The sequence below is a fragment of the Oryzias latipes genome, chromosome 10 (genome assembly GCF_002234675.1).
Source record: "Oryzias latipes chromosome 10, ASM223467v1".
Classification (NCBI taxonomy): Eukaryota; Metazoa; Chordata; class Actinopteri; order Beloniformes; family Adrianichthyidae; genus Oryzias; species Oryzias latipes.
In genome coordinates, this window is record NC_019868.2 from 8,052,301 (window position 1) to 8,068,981 (window position 16,681).

General features: G+C 38.6%; 1 protein-coding gene and 1 long non-coding RNA gene across 6 annotated transcripts in view; one reads left to right on the forward strand and one right to left on the reverse strand.

Moving 5' to 3' along the window:
* The window catches only part of enox2 (ecto-NOX disulfide-thiol exchanger 2), a 206,680-nt gene that overhangs the window by 80,838 nt on the left and 109,161 nt on the right, over nt 1–16,681 (forward strand). For 4 of the 5 annotated variants that reach the window (XM_023958990.1, XM_023958993.1, XM_023958991.1 and 1 more), the window contains one exon: nt 14,106–14,252. In XM_023958990.1, coding sequence (XP_023814758.1) covers nt 14,106–14,252 — 147 coding nt within the window. The remainder of the gene's footprint in view (nt 1–14,105; nt 14,253–16,681) is intronic. The other variant, XM_023958992.1, reaches the window with a different exon arrangement.
* On the reverse strand, nt 11,170–15,599 carry LOC105354846. Its single transcript, XR_909388.3, has 3 exons — nt 14,431–15,599; nt 14,075–14,207; nt 11,170–12,683 (listed from the first exon to the last, which is right to left on the reverse strand). It is a non-coding gene; the product is annotated as an uncharacterized LOC105354846 (long non-coding RNA).

Genomic DNA, 16,681 nt, shown 5'->3' on the forward strand with positions numbered 1-16,681 from the left:
CTTGGTTGCCTCCTCCAGAGCTGCATAAATGTGATCCATAAAGGCCATAATTGCTTTTGTCCTGATCTCCTCCCTGACCAGGCCGTTTACTGTCTGCAAAGATCATTTCCTTTCCCTGCTTCTGTAGTATTCATCAGGGAAAATCTGCCTCTCCAACTGAAATACTTAAGATGATATTATTGCCCTTTATTGTTGGGTTTATTTGTCAAATTATCTAAACCCTCTCCCTCGAGAGATGGCACAGAAAGAGCAGACGATTGGGACTGAGTGCTAGATGGACCTCTGAGCACATCGCTCACAGAGGATGAAGGGCAAATTTCTGTACATCACTTCCTGCATCCAGTCGCAACAAGATTGTGAATTAGCGGTTGAAGGGGAATTGTTTTCCAACATATCACGGGGGATTTTCTAACAAATTGGCCGGTAAGAATCGGATTTAAAAAAAAAGGAAAGCTCAGCATGCACATCACCTGAGCTGATGTACACACTGGACGGGGGAGATCAGGGAGTTTTAAAAGGAGGAATACTCAAGAATGCAAAATCAAATGATTTAATTTGACCACACTTGCTCTCTTTCATAAGAAAAATGCCAAAGTACATATCAAAAACTTAAAAAACATGATTTTAATCGGATGGGAACTCTAAAGAAATTAAGCAATTTTAATACAACACAGACTTCCCAAAGACCCATCAGGTAGTTTTACTACACAGCTATTGTTATTTCTTGAACCAAAGCTCCCATGCAAACATGACAAACTTTAAGTCTGTTGAAATGCTTCTGTCTCTTAAGGAATTAGAGTAGTTGCAGCATGCATTTGAGGAAACCCAAGGCATTAGAATAAATCTAAGAAATCAGTGCTCCTCAGTGGTTGTTTACTTGATGGAGTGCAGCCTATTGTGACCCCAACTGCTCTCCAGCTCCAATGTATAACAAAGATGTTTCTCACTCTTGAGCCCCACTTGGCTGTTTTCTTTATTTATGACTTAAATTTCACTGTGGCAGCTTTTGTAATGGATTCTCCCTGGCTTTGTCCCTGGTCATTACAGGAAAAAGTTTTTCTTGCTTCACTGAATAATTCCTTCTGGCACACCGAAGCCCTTTTTTTTTGCCACAGACACCTTTCATACCATTTTCTAGGGACTTCAGCAAGACTTCAGAAAATGAAGGTTGACATTTTCTGCCACAGGGCCCAGTAGCGCCCATGTGGAATTTAATATTGTTTTTACACATACAATTCCTGTTGATAGCACGCTTTTATTTAATGAGGTCAAAGGAAGTGGAAAAAAACGAGTGTGAAAGACTTGGGTCTTGCCCCCAAATGGCCTTAATGTTGCATTTTTTAACTAATGGGTTGTTACTTAAACATTTCTTTATTTCAACCATGCTCATAGTCAACAAAAGCGTAACCTAATCATGTTTTTCTTTTTTTAGCTATTCATTATTTTTTATTGACAAAGTCTTGATTTTTCATTAAAAAATCAAAGCAAAAAACAGATACTTTTAATTACCAGTTTAAAAAAACAACAATCTTTTTGTCATTGATATATTCACACTAATCCTCTTTATGCACTACTTTGGTGGCCTCAACGTGACTTTTTTTAATTCAATGACAAATCTCAAGTCGAACAAAATAATGTGACCCTTTGGGACAATCCAGGCAGGTTATGTGGAATTGACCAATAGTTGAGAAACACTGGTTTTCACATGGTATAATTGGCCATAGTTTAAATTGTGTTCAAGGCCATTTTGATTGGACTGAAAGACAGAACTATCGATAACTGAAGAATTGAAATGGGCTTAGTGAAGCAACCATCTTTCTTAGATGGCAGTAATGATTTCAGGCTTAGTTTAACATCAACAGAGACTTCAGTGGTTGTGTAAAAAAAAAGAAAAATCAATAAGAGAGAGCTTACAACATTATTTCAAAATAGCATCTGCATTATGAAGCTGCTTGTTTTGTTCCTGCTTGCAACCTATTTGATGTAACTTTTCCACAATAAATCTAAGGTTTATTTTTTTAATTTATCTTTGCAAAAAAATGAATATGAAAGCTGTTGTTGTTATCAGCTTCTTTTTTATCAACCAAAATGTGTTCAGGCACAGCCAAATATGGGCTTGACCACATTTACTCTACATCCCCAATATCATAACCTCAAACAGTTGAATAGCATCATATTTTTATTAAATGAGAATTATACTTTAAATGTAATATAACTGCAGAAATTATTTTTAAACCTGCCTATCTCCTCAACTTTTCACAAGATCATCATCAATCAGCTGATTCTGATGCAGTGCAAAGCACCTTTGCACATCAGCTTTACACAAATATGCAACACTTTATGTTACTGACTTAAAGTGTTGCATAGTGAATCAGCTGATTTACATTGATTGTGTAAGGTTTTCACTGATGTAATGTGTTACATATATCAGTGCAAGGCTGCTTTTCTAAACTTCAAAATCCGCTAGAATTACGTTAATTTCATAAACGGTTAAAAGGTTATGGTAGTTAGAAGAATGTAAACACTGGAGGTAAAGCTCCAGTGTTAAAGTGTTAAAACAAAAAACAGGAAGATTAATTTAATGAGAAAGTTAAAATAGTGCGTTTTTCAATTAGCAGTTAAATCAAGGCACCATTTGTTCTCGTGCTAGATTGTAATGAGTGTCAGGTTTCACAGCACATTTTACATTGCTGGATCAGAACAGTATTCTGACTCCTGCAGAATTACAAGTGGCCACCTGGTTATTCTTTACTTCAGACCTGCATGGTTGCTTTGTCCCAAAATAGCATCAAAGGCAAAGAATTGTCTTTTGAAAATGGGCCTTTGCATTTAGAGCTAGAGAAATCTCAACTGAATACTGACTCAGTGGTAGGTTACAATTGGATACAGGTACTGCCGCACTTATTTCTTATTTATAATGTGCAGCAAAGAGGGAAGGCTTCAGGCAAAAGGCAAATACAAGCAACACAGGAGAGCTTTTTATACGTATTAATTGGCACGCGAGGGAATAAAGCCTCTAATCTACTTTATTGAAACTAAACACATCCTCTGTGTTGTTGCATGCTGGCACGGTTTTTTTGAAAGAGGGGGGCGATTTTAGAACAAACCTTAAACTTGGTTTACAAGGGCACATGGGAAGTGATGACGCCAGCCGGATAAAAAAAAAACAGATTTTTAAAATATTCTTTTAGTGATTCTTAGTTTGAACTCTAATGGCATTTTTCAAGCAAAAACATGTTCTCTTGTGTGCTGTTACCTGTTCCAGTCAGCTGTAGAAGCAAGTCAAGTGCATTTGTGTATATTATTAGTGGATTTTTTTTTACAATAACTGACAAAAACTCCATATAGGCTAGCGAACCGTGGCACTCAATGTAGTTGAACTACAAGGATGATGATTGGCTGACGGCAATCTATCTATCTGTCTGTCGGTCTGTCTGTCCGTCCTTCCTGCGATCTACCCATACGTTCTTTGTGATCGAGCGGTCAATCTCAATCAATATTTTGGGCACCTCTGTGCTTAAGCATTAACCCCAACTGTGAGAACTGTTTTTATAGCCAAAAACAAGTAAACGTGTTTTCTTAATTATTAAAAGTTTGAATAATATTTTTCTATCTACGAGTGTATTCAAGTCTAAAACGTTTAAACTGCACAAAGTTTTGTAAGGATTGTTGCTTTTCCCATTCATTTTCAATCGGCCCAGACAGTTTTATTATTTAAAAATTATCAAAGTAAACAGGACAAAGGTGTAAGCACACATCTTCTGGAAGAGCTCAACTGAAACATGATAAAAGGTTTGCATGCTAAAAAACCTACAGTAGTCACAATGTGAATGATGCATTCATATTCCTACAAATATTATTTTACTGGTTATCAATGAGTAAAGAGAAGTATTAACATCAGTGTTTCCTATTTCTCAAAGACAAGAAAATAAACATCTGAGGCAAAAAACAACTTCAATATAAATGACAAACATGGAAAAGTGTTTGGCTTTAAAATGTTCTCTAATTGATTCTTTTTCTTTTTTAGATTGTGTAGTAGTGACTCTTCACCCTATTCCACCCTATGGTCTGTGAACACTGTTGCTTCAAATGTGCAGGAAGCTTCTTAAGCCAAAACTCAAACTCTTGTAAGCAGCCAGACTTGCTTACATCTTGTTGCTTTTAAAAACGAGTATCAGTGAGACACAGCTGGTTGCTATAAATCCCTTGTGTTGCACATCTTAGTCTGTTCTGTCTCAAGCAGAAAACTTTGGTGGTCCTAAACAAAATTACTGAGCAGTTTAGTTTTCAGGAAAGAACATAAAAAAAATATGTGGGTGGCAGATGAAGATTTAAAAACCCACTCTGATTGACGGTGTTTTTGGTGTTTTAAAATGTTCTTGTTTCTGAAGATAGAGGATACATATTAGGAAAATGAAGCCTAAAATTGCATTCCTGAGTATTTCTTTATTCAAATTGTGATTAATCACTAGATGAAACAAATTTTGTTTGAAGAAGCTTTTAGCTGTGACACAGAAGCCACAGTCGGTGGGCCACAAGCTCTTTTCTCCGCTCCATTCTGATATGTTCACTCGCAGACAAATCGAATCTTTCATGGCTTCATTTTCCTCCTCTGAGCTGGTATATGGATCACAACTGTACAGCTGGATAGCTCCAGTATTTCTCACCATTTTTTTTTTTTGCTGCACCAGTATGGAGGTGGGGGTGTGAAGGACTGTAAGCTGGCAGGAGAGAGAACAAACAGATGGATGATGGGAAGTGGAGGCGGGCTTACTCTGTGCTAATGGTCCCAGCCACAACTAAGAGGAGAATTTCTAATGAATTACTGCCGCTCTGGAGAAACTATGTCCTAGAAATTGACAAAGGTCTTTTGATTTTGGCTAAAAATTGCATAATCATAACTAGAAGACCACAAGGAACACTTTGACAATAGATCAAAGGATGATGGGAGTGGTACTTGAAAGAACAAAAACGATTTTGAGAAGAGACAAATCAGATCATCTTATTTAAAATAGAATTTCCCCCTTTTAAATTCTTTTAAAAAGACTTGTTTGTTTGCATGTCCACTGCCCTCTTTTATTCTGTTAGAGAAAATGTTCTCATCTCAGCTGCTTTGTTCAGATCAAGCATGGACTTTTCCAATCCAAGGTGACCACTGACAGCTGTTTCCGTCGACGCTCGGACGTACGCAGCTCTTTTTCCCTGCTTGCTCCCGTGGAAGTTCACCGGCGGCAGTGAATGTCTCATTAGCCAGGTCTGCGGAGCACAAAAACACATCAACATAGGCTGGATGTTTTTGTGATACCCCGCAAATAGCTTCAACAACTATTTCAGGGAACAGTGAGCACTTCCAAAGTCATTAGCACAAGAACGCCCGTGCCAGTCAGAACAAATGCTATGCTGTACTAATGAGACAGGAATTGCTCACATAGCTGAGAAATCCTTAGCACTGCGGGCTAACCGTTCACTGCTTAAGCCGCCTTTGCCGCCTCTGCCCTGCATCTATCATCAAGTCTGCATTTTAACGTCACAGCATCCCAAAACCACTTTGTAAACCTATTAGCGCAACATCATACAGTGGTCTCAGAGGACACAGCACATGCATGTGTAAGCTAACATGACCTTATCAATGTCTGTGTTGTCCTACACAGTTCTTCGCTCACTGTGTGGCAGCAGGGGCATTGGCCTTTGACAGGAGAAAGCGGATTAGAGCGCAAACCAAAGATTCGTGTGACTTTAATAGAATAGAGAGGAGTGGATGTAAGATTTACATAAATTAACCTTCAGTGAACTCGGCAAGGCTTGGAGGAACGACCGAGAGTGTCTGAGGAGGAATTTTTTTCACTGTAACTAATGTAATGAATAGTCATTACATTACTTTGGCTCACCAGGGCTTGTTAAACTTGAGCTTGAGTTTGTAGTCCAGAGGGCTGGACTGGAGATATTGACAAACAGAGCAGAAAAGAAAAATGCGTTTCCCATAATTCCCTTCAAAATCAGCGCATTTAACGTCTCGCTACGCCTCGCTGCAGTGTTCGGCTACACACTGAGCAACAGTTAAAGTTTACATTTTCTAATCTCCTGTTAAAATCTCCTGTTCCAGCATTGTCTTAAAATGTCACCACAACATCTGGGAATAAATTAACCTTTACCAAACTCCAAACTTTTAGGGTCAGAATTTCTGTCAACTTCATTATCATAATATTAACCTTGATTAATATCTTTGACATTTAAAGATGCTGAATGAATAGTCTTACCTGTGAATTACAGACAATAAAACACTGAATTAGATCTGTGGGACAATTATTTACATCACCTTATTGGTTCTTGATTGTATTAAACATTAATGGGGTGCATTTCTTAATTGTTTGCTAATAAAATATGTGTTTAATATATGACTCTTTAAACATTTTGTTTGTTCCACTTTGACAAATTTCCAATGGTTTGAACTGAGGTTTTTCTTCCTGGTGGCTCCTGTCCCATCCGGATGCACTGTGTGTTGACTTGAGTTAAGTGACTCGTCAATGACAGCAACCACCACAGGTCTGACAGTCAGAGTAAATATATACTAGAAGCAGTTCCAAAGAGGGCGTCATAAGCCAGAACTCTGCATGATTGACAGTTGATACAGGTTTACTTTCTGTCAGGATCTCCATAAGACGGTTGACATTGAGGGATTGTTGAGAGCTATGAGTGGAGTCAGAAACTGTGCCATAGCTGGTCCTCATTTTTAATTTATTACATATTCTTGTAGATATATGTTCCTTTCAAGCCATGTTTTTGCTTAATAGTTTTTAGCACTATAGCTTAATAATCAGTTTTACATTGGGGAATCTAAATCACGGCATGCTGAGAGAAAAAGATTTGGCTAGTGCTTCACACCAAATAGGAAATCTTTAAGAATGATAACAATGTGTCAGTCTAGTGAACAATAGCGCTTTGTGAACAATGTTGAACATAATTTTAATGATCAGGTCTCAAAACTGGATATTGTTAATCTGCCAGGATTGCTTGTGCCATAACAATGAAGAATTGGAAAAGCAGAAATGTCTGTTTCCAGAAAATTCTGCAAGGGGCAAGAGTAGTTCAGAGAATCTGATACATTTGTTTCTAGGGCTGTCTTTTGAGATGATATTTTATTCAGACTTTCTTGTGTTAGCATCAGTGTTTTTATGAAATCCTGACAGTTGTCAGAAGACATCAGTGGAGAACTAACTTCAGAGAGTCCATCAGCACTAAAGTCCACTTGGCAGAGTTTCCCAGTGGATTCAAGCTCTAGGATGTGTAACAATTTACCTCTTTTCATGTAAAATGAACATTTTGTAGTCTAGACTGTACTCTGTCATAAAACTCACTACTTCAGAAGAATAATATGTTTTTTAATTTGTTATATGGAATAGAAAAAAAAGTATGCTTTTTAACGTGTTTTTATAGCGGATAGTAAGGTTTCAACAAAGTGGTGGGAAGTCTGTTTGGTACTGGCAAGGATCCATACTATACCAAATGCTGATTGGCTTTTTTTTCTGTTGCTTTCATTATATAGTGGGACCTCTGCTGTCTACTTAAGCTGATATATTAGGCATAATTATTGGTAGTTGGCCTTATACTGTATTTACTTGGCCTAAAAGCCATTACCATTATTGGATTTTTAAAACAACAGCTCTCATATTTTGTTTGAAAATATAGAATGATGGCAAATGTGAAAAAAACACAATCTCTTTACTGACTAATATTTGTTGTTTTTCTAGCATTTTCTTTCTATTGATCCAAACTGCTCAAGTTTGTACCTAATAGCTACAGCCACTACGTACATTTTGCGCATTTTTCTCGTATGAATTTTTGGTCATTTGTAATACTTTAGTGAATTTGGTCTTGAGCTGTTCACAATTTTTGGTCACTTGAGAATTACGAAGTTTATATGTATTTTAGTTATAGTTTATACGCAGTAGTCACAGACATCTTACGCAATTGTTTTTTTAATATTTTTTTTATATATCACATATACACAAATTTCATAATTGATGCACAAATCACTAGTACATTGTGAATAAACAGCGCAATAATCATGCACGGTTCAGGTTCTACGTTGACTTATGTGTTCCTTTCGTGGTTTTAGCATGGTTCATTCGTGATAGATCTGCCAAAGTTTCATGTGAAGACTACAACTTTTCTCTTTTTGTCCTTGTATAATCACTTATGGCCAATTTTAATTTGTGCAATATGTGCAAAATGCACATAAATTGCGTAATTTATTCATACTTCTTCCGTGGTTTTAGCGTGGTTCATTCGTGATAGATCTGCGAAAGTTTCATGTGAAGACTACAACTTTTCTCTTTTTGTCCTTGTATAATCACTTATGGCCAATTTTAATTTGTGCAATATGTGCAAAATGTACATATAGTGGCTGTGTGACATGGCCTTACCTCTTAAATATTATCTTGTGATGTTTTGTTTTTGTTGTTGTGATGAATGTTCAAGGTACACCTCGTTTCCTTTCCTATTTTGTGATCATGTTTTTGGACCTTTACAACATTGTTCTGCTACAAGCATCGATGTCTCTGACAGCGAATTCTAAAAGCAAAAAGGAGTTGCTTTAATGTATATAAAGTTAAAGTCCCACATCTTGGTGCGAAATTTGTTCTCCCCATTTGACTGATCCCCTGGGGGAGCGGTGAGTTGCAGACACAGCCGCGCTCGGGAACCATATGGTGGCTTAACCCCCCAATCCAACCACCTTAATGCTGAGTGGAGGCATTAGCCGCGTTTACATGGGCAAAAGTAATCGGAAAGAACGCCTGATCGGAAAGAAAATGTGTTATGTAAACACGCCATTCGGAATACTCTGCCCCGATCAGACTCGTTCGGATCAGAATTTCTTTCCGATTGAGATAGGTGGGTTAAACCGACCGTTTATCCAATCGTGGAGAATGTAAACGGTCATTCCGATCATGTGTCACTTCTGCTCTGGGTTACGTCATGCATAGATGGTGTTTCGCTGAGAGAAAGCTGTGGAGCGCATACGGGACCGACCAGCTGCTCTGCGGACGCCCCGTGAAAAGCGCCGCTCCGCTCTCGCCCCGCTGGCTCTCCCCTCTCTTTCACCCCTCACGAGGGAGATGCGGGAAGGAGCTCTTCGTGCCCCCCGACGCTCACTCGGTCCACTGGCACCCGAGTGAGCAGAGGAGCTGGATTAATAACTTCGTGACTGAGGGGCGGGAGGATGCTTTTTTACGTGTGCGTTTTGTTGTTTTCTTATGTGTGGGAGAATTCAGACTGCGAGCCGTCCCGCCGCTCTGGGTTAGCGGCTGCAGGACTCAGGAGAGCCGCCAGCTCACGCAGCGAGTTTGGGGAAGCAGAAATAAATGTCGCTCAGTCCTTTTCAACACTACTGTGCATGCCCAAATGATTCATTCCGACCGAAAGTGTGAGCCATCTGAACGTTTCTTCTAATCGGAAAAAGGTTTTCTGATCCCATGTGCACGGGTGAATTTTAACCCGACCATTGATCCGATCAAGATATTCTGCCCATGTAACTGGGGCTATTGTGTCCCATTTTTAAAGTCTTTGGTATGACTCGGCCTGGGTTTGAACCCACGACCTTCCAGATACAGGGCAGACACTCTAACCACAAGGCCACAAGGCCATTTTTATAACAGCATAGCAATATAATGATTGTAGATATATACACATTTTACTAAATATAGAAATTGTAACAGTTGCTATGTTCACGTATTGAGACTGTAATTCAGCTCTGAGTTTAGATTGTTTTAGTTGATAAAGAACCCAAAAAGTAGGATGCGTTCTTATACTACTTAAAATGTTGTCTCTGCTTGTCTGTATAGGTTTATCATAGATGTATATTCTGGTAAATATTTAAATACATAGCAAAGAGGTTCACAACTTGATTCTCAATTTACTTTAAGTTGACTGATTACCATGGAAACAGTGAAACTTAACTACTAAATCTTTTTCCACTTTCAGCTTTCAGTAGAAATCTGCTGGTTATAGGGTCATTGTGCCTTAAATATTCACCCTATTCATCTCTGCTCAGCAAATGCTGAGCTTCACTTCATGCTAGTTTAGAAATTGATGAGAGTGGATTGGTTTTACCTCGGAATATATCCACTGCTAACAAGGAGTTTAAATTGGTATTTAATAAAATTACTCCAATTCTAAAGGATATTCATTAAATGTTTATGAAACCATTAAACTAAAGACTTTTGTTTAAGACTCTCCAAGAGAATCTAGAGTAGACTGTTGTGCCCCACGGCTACGTCTACAAGCTTCAGTTTAAATGTGCGATTGTTTAAGTTATAAACTATGATGGGGTTGTCCTCTTTTGAGTAAAGCCATAAGGGTAAAATGAACAGGTTGCTCCCAACCATTAACTTTATGCATCACAAGATGAGCTAGCTAGCTGTGTCAGATAACTGAGCTGCACAGTGAATGATCCCGCCTTCTCCTCTCTTGTTTGAAGTGCCTGTGTTTTAACAGCTCTTTGTCTTTGCTATAAATACGCTGGGAGTGAAAAGCCTCTCTAATAATCTTTTGAATGCTGCCGCTGCTCTGCGTTCTTTGCCAGTCGTTGCTAAGTCAGATCAGCCAGACACCTTGTTTGTGCTTCTGCTAAGGGCACTCATAGTTTCGATGACTTTCCTTTTTAGGAAGCTGAGGTCTGATGCACCACAGTCCTGCATGGGCCAACATTTGTTCTGTTGTTCGGACGGACACTTTAGGACTAGAAATAGAGTGACATCTTGTTTTAATGTGGTGACTGAATTGCGCAAAAATGCATGACGGTTTGTCAGTCACCTTTCAAGTTTGGGAGGACCTCAGAAACTGCTCATCCAGTCAAAGTATTTCAGGTGCAAGACTGTTAAATACACAACGGCAACTTTTTGTCGTTGTTGATCTGTCAAGTATCACTCAACATAACCAGTTGGTTTTTGTCTTCTGTGCGATTGCAGTAAATACAATGTACTGTAACTTGTAAGGCTAAACCCAGCTGTACCTTAACTCTCAGTTTTTAAAATATCTGATATAATTGTTAGCATAGTTCCACGGCCTCAAATATCCTCCTACAAATATACAAAATGTATTTTGGACAGTTAATGAATAATGGTAATTATACTAAGACACATATAATTTAACAGATCCAATAAATATGAACTAGTTTATAGGTTGACTGAATGTTGGTAACCCACTCACGTATCCATGTATTCCACACCAGTTACTTTGCCGGGCTTTCTTGATATACCATACATTCAGGCATGTATATAAGATGTACACAGACGTTTTTGTTTGAACTGTGTATTGCTTTCTTAAGCAATGCATTTCTTAATACAACATCTTCTCTGTCCATTCTTGTCATATTTACACCTACCATCCCAACATTTATTCCCTCCTTCCATCAGGGAGTGATGCTTGTTAACATTGCTTCTGCCTCTTGCCATATGTTCACATTTAAACATGCGATTCATCAGTTTTCAGTTACAAATGTAGCAGTGATGATGGGGGCGTTTTTGCCCAGCTAAGACATTCTTCATATTCAGCTTGACTTGCAGACATTCAGGGGGGGGGCTTAAGTCCAAGAACCACTGTCCTTATCCCAGTTCATTTAGATGTCAAATAGTTATTCAGAGTTCTAACTCAAACATAGGCACCTGGTGTTTAATAAAATAATAACTTCAGTTAAAACTTTACACAACACTCATACTGACAAGATTATAAATATCACACAGGATGTTATCGGAGTTTGTCCAGCATGGGGCTCTGCTTTTGAGACATGTACATTCACTGCTCACTATCAAGCTACACTTCAGAAGACATTTTATATTTTCATGGAGTTTGTGAAACTTTTCGGTAAAGCAGAAGTTAACTTTAGTCCTCCTTCTTGAAGTGTAATTACAGTGTAACATTTGGGGCTGAGTAATGCTTCCCTGCCAGCTGGTCAAAGCTGTTTTAGTCTTTCCACGGCTTCTCTTTCCATCTCTCCTTGGGAAACTCCTCAAGCATTTCAAGACTGAAAGACTGAAACAAGTGTGACAGATGGATTTTCAGTGGAGATAGACTGAAGAAATGTTTGAGCCTAGACAGAAGATCCATTTAAACTCAGTCTACAACAAAAACAAAGCCCTCAAGGTTAAACCCAAGAAAAGCCCCACCCACAGACTATGTATTTTAGGCCCTGTATTTCTCAAAGCGTTCTCTCTGGATTGAAAACGCTACTCTGGCCTCTTTTATTTTTTGGAACACCGAACTGGCAGAATACACATTTACACATTCGATAATTTGATAAGAATAGTTGATAAACTTAAAAGTCTAAAGTATTTTTCAAGAATGGCTCAATTTAAATGCACATTCATCACATTTGTCAGTCAGTGTCAATCATTTACCAACTAGTAAAAATGCTAAAACGCGATGATATAGAAAGGAAATATCTGATCGAGAGTTTTGGCACACCGAGCGAAAGGGAATACAGCTCCACATATCTTCTAAACCGCAGCGGTAGAACATTTTACGCCATTTAACGCTTTGATAAAAAGTACAGAAAGCAGCCTTCAGTGCTTCATAACAGTTGTGTTGTTGATGTGTGGATCACTGCCTGAATTAGATCCCGACTGATGAGGGTTCTTCAGCCCTCTGGTTGAGCTGCTGTAATATAGGGCTTCTGATCCGTTGCTCTATGGAGAAGAAAAACAAATCAGAGCACAAAGAATCGTGATGAATTTTTCATGAATGGAGACTGAATCTCCAGGAGCCAGCTTTGAATTATAAACAAATGTAGCCTTTAAAGAGCACAGAAAATTGGAACTATTAGGCAGAAAACAAAAGTTAAGTTGGAACCCATCTACCAGGGGCTCAAGGGCAACCGCCACATTATTTTGGTGCTTATTATAGTATTTATTTATGCAAGTGTCCTCCTTGTCTTGTATGTATTATATAATCAGAATTTGCAAGGAAAAGTTTGCCTCTAATTAAACAGTGAATAAACAAGCCTTATTGTTTGGCAAAGTCACAAACAAAAACAGCAATATACTCTCTGAAATATGGAAAAAACGCAAAACATTACCAATGAGTAAAAATCTCTTTAAATATATGAATATATTTTATTTGTTTTTTTGTCAGTGTTGAGCTGGGTTCACACCGAACGGAACTCGCTCATCAGGGACGTCCAGTTTAAATGTGAAGTCAATGTACAGATGGAGTCAGAGCATTGGGTGTAGCGGTCTGGAAGCAGTGCTTTTTGGACATCACATTGCATTTTGAGCATTGCTCCTCAATGTTTTAAGAGTTGAAGTATTTTAAATTTGGCAAAGAAGGTGCATTGCATCAACCAACCAGTCAGCTTAGGCCATTGACGTGTTGATGATGTAATCTGTGGTCATGTAATCAAGACCAACATTGAAGAGAATCTGAAGAGGTGTCGATCCACGAATCTGAAGGGCGTTCGTTGGAAGAGAGGCAGTGAACCCAAATTTGACGTGCAAATCGTGTCCGGTGTGATTGTAGAATAAGGCTTTATTGTTAATAGGATACATATAGTGACAAGGCAAAAAACTTTAGACTGTAGCTCCTCCCACACACTTCAGGATTGTCACGTTTTTTAACAAATTTCTGGACAAACGTTGAGCAGCGATCTCAATCCACATTGAAAGAGAGACAATAGACGTGAATTGTAAATGCAAATCATGTTTTGTGTGAACGTGGCTTTTCAACTCCTTCACTACATTTGGATGTCATCTGATCTGGATCAACAAGCAAAGTTCAATAACTAAGTTTGCTTCATAAATGTTTTTGACTGCTAATGTTTCAAAGATATATTTCTGAAAATGTCACACAGAGCAATATAAAAGTAAATTAGGATTATGCATGCCTCTACCCTGACTGAATTAGAAAAGAAAAACAGTAATAAATCTATGAAATGGGAGTCCTTGTAACATTTGCTGGGAAATCTTCCCGGGGTGGAGGCTGTAAAACCTTTTAATCATACTGTGTTCTGTATTTTACAGTAAATTGAGTTTTTTAGTGTAATTTATGGGACGTTTCTCTTTCTTTGCCCACGGGTCATTACCTCATTTAATCGAGTGGCATCTGTCTTCCAGGACTCAACGCTCTTCCCTTTGATCCGGCGTCCAACAACGACCCTCTTCAGTTCAACGGTTCCAGCGGGCCTCTGGTGACTGAATGTGCTGCCCTGGAAAACACTGCTGAAAACAGTAAGAAAAGGAAGAGAACAACCCTCCCTCAAGGTACTAACGGCTGCCTCCCAAGAACACTACTGCAAGGTTTACGCGATTATCTGACACCCGCATCACTTTGTCCACTGCCATTGGGGGAATTGTTAGATCGTGAGTCTGAAAACTCAATCAGAGAATGCCTCTGTTCACTCTGGAGAACTTTGATTCAACAGCCAGATTTCATACCTACCTTTTCCTCCACCAACATCCAATGACTTTGATGTGAACTGTGGTCTAATCCTGTTATTTGGTGGCCGAGTGGACAAAAAGTAGCTTATTTCAGTCTTTGTTGTTTTCCATTACCTTGCTCTGTCCTGGGGCTCTGCTTGTCTGGCCTGTTTAGAGGTCAGGCAGCTGCAACAGGAAACTGCTTCACCGAGATTGTGCGTATGTGCCTGCCTGTCTGTCTGTTACCGGGCCAACACTGCCCGTCAATCACAGCCCCCAATGCGCATTCGGTTTCCTCGCACAACCGCTGACCTGTCAGGCAGGGAGGGGCGCACAGACGAGATGTATGTGTCCTTGTGTTTCTGTGGGTGTGCTATAATTAAACAGTAATTTGAGTAAGTGGAGTGTCACCTGGTAACGTGTCAAATTAAAGAAGGACTTTCTAATTAAAGAAGTACTGACTAATTAATTGCTATGTAAGCAGAATGAAGAAGGTCCTTTTGACAGAGAGGTGTTTTGGTTGGTGTTCCCTGCTTGCTTGGCGACACTAATTGGTCTGGATTAATACTCCATATTAACGCAGCCCTAATGGTTTCTTCATTTTTTATTCACGTCTTTACATGCATGACTTCATGACTTAATAACTTTGATTTTGTGTTAAATCCCAAACGTAGTTGAGCTGTGGCTGAGCGAATGGTTCCTGAGGTGAAAGTCAGACAAACACAGCTTCTGTACTGATGTTTGATTTAAAAAAATACTGACCATGCCTCTGTATATGGTCCTGTTTTTGTTTTATCCCCGATGTTTCAATCTGAGCTTTTAAAGAGCATCGCTGCTGATGCAGTGGTCTGAACAGCAAAGTCTGGATAAGACATTGACTCTGCTGAAAAGAAATAACTTTGAAATTTATGTTTAACTAAAAAAAACCCAATAGCAAACAATAATATTGAAAATCATCAGCATACAAATAAGTCACTAAATTAAAATCTTGTATCAAATCATATTATCATGGGATATATAAATAAATTCATTCTGGTGTTGGTGAATTTTTATATATTTGCATGGTATTATCATCTTTAGGTTTGCTTTTTAGTTACTCGTGTTTAAAACGGTGAAAAAGTATTTTTACTGTCATGTAATTAGTGTTTGAATGACTAGACTAGAAACAGAGGAATAGTCAACTTCTGCCCCTTCAGTGCCATCAAAGACTTAGCTCTGTTTGATCACAAAGCAAAGAAGAAAAACTTCCTGAAGTGAGGAGGAGTTGTTCAGAAGATGACTGTAACAACTGAGGACAAGGGATCACTTTAGGACTTCCCAAACCTCCAAAAAGCAAAAAGGAATGGTCTGCTCCCATCAAACGCTGAAGAATAGTGGACTGAAGTGGCCCCTTGTTTAGACGCTCTGTGCTTCAGCTTTCAATGGGACCAGGATTTGGCTAAAAAGGTTTCCTAAGCATCCTGTGTCTGGTACTTAAGAAACACCTATTTAAACACTTGGAAAGTGTTTCCATTACTGTCACTTTTAGGACATATTTGTAGAAATCAATGCATTTGTTCTCTACCATCTGATTCACAGTTTGATGTATATTTGTAGAGATGATGCTGTTTCAAACTTCAAAGATGAGAAAATAAAAAATCTTTCTTTATTTGAATAAACCTTAAACTCTTTTCACTACAGTGTTTTTCAATCCCATAGAGGGGTTAGATCAACTTTCTTCTTCAAGATCATTGCTAATTCATTTATTTTCCTGGCATTTTTTGCATTTCCCAACACCTGAATGCTGAAGAAGACTAGCAAACTGACATAACTTCCTGTTCAAATGCGTATGATGAACAGCAATTGGCTCATATTTCCCTAACATTATAGAAATCAGAAGTCTGCATTTTCACAAGTAGGATTTCCATCTACTCCCAGCTGCTCTGACATGTCTGACAGCTGGTTTTGCAGCACCGAGGCTTGAGTAAACAAGAGAGCTGTTGTTGCACTATAGCAATGAAATATTTAACTGACTATTTTGTTTGACTTGTCCTCAGTTTGCCTTTAGTTACTGCAGTTTGCTTTGACTCCCTGAAGGAAGACCAGGTTGGTAAACAAATGGAGATGTTTGTTTATTGGCTTCTTCGTCTGAATGAGACCATCATGAGTATCAATCAGTTCCTTGTTAAAAATGACACAGACACTCATTTAGGAATGTTTAAGGACTAATATAGCATTTCTTGTTAATGTTCCACCTGAAACGGAAGTTTGCATTTACGCAGACATTTAAACAT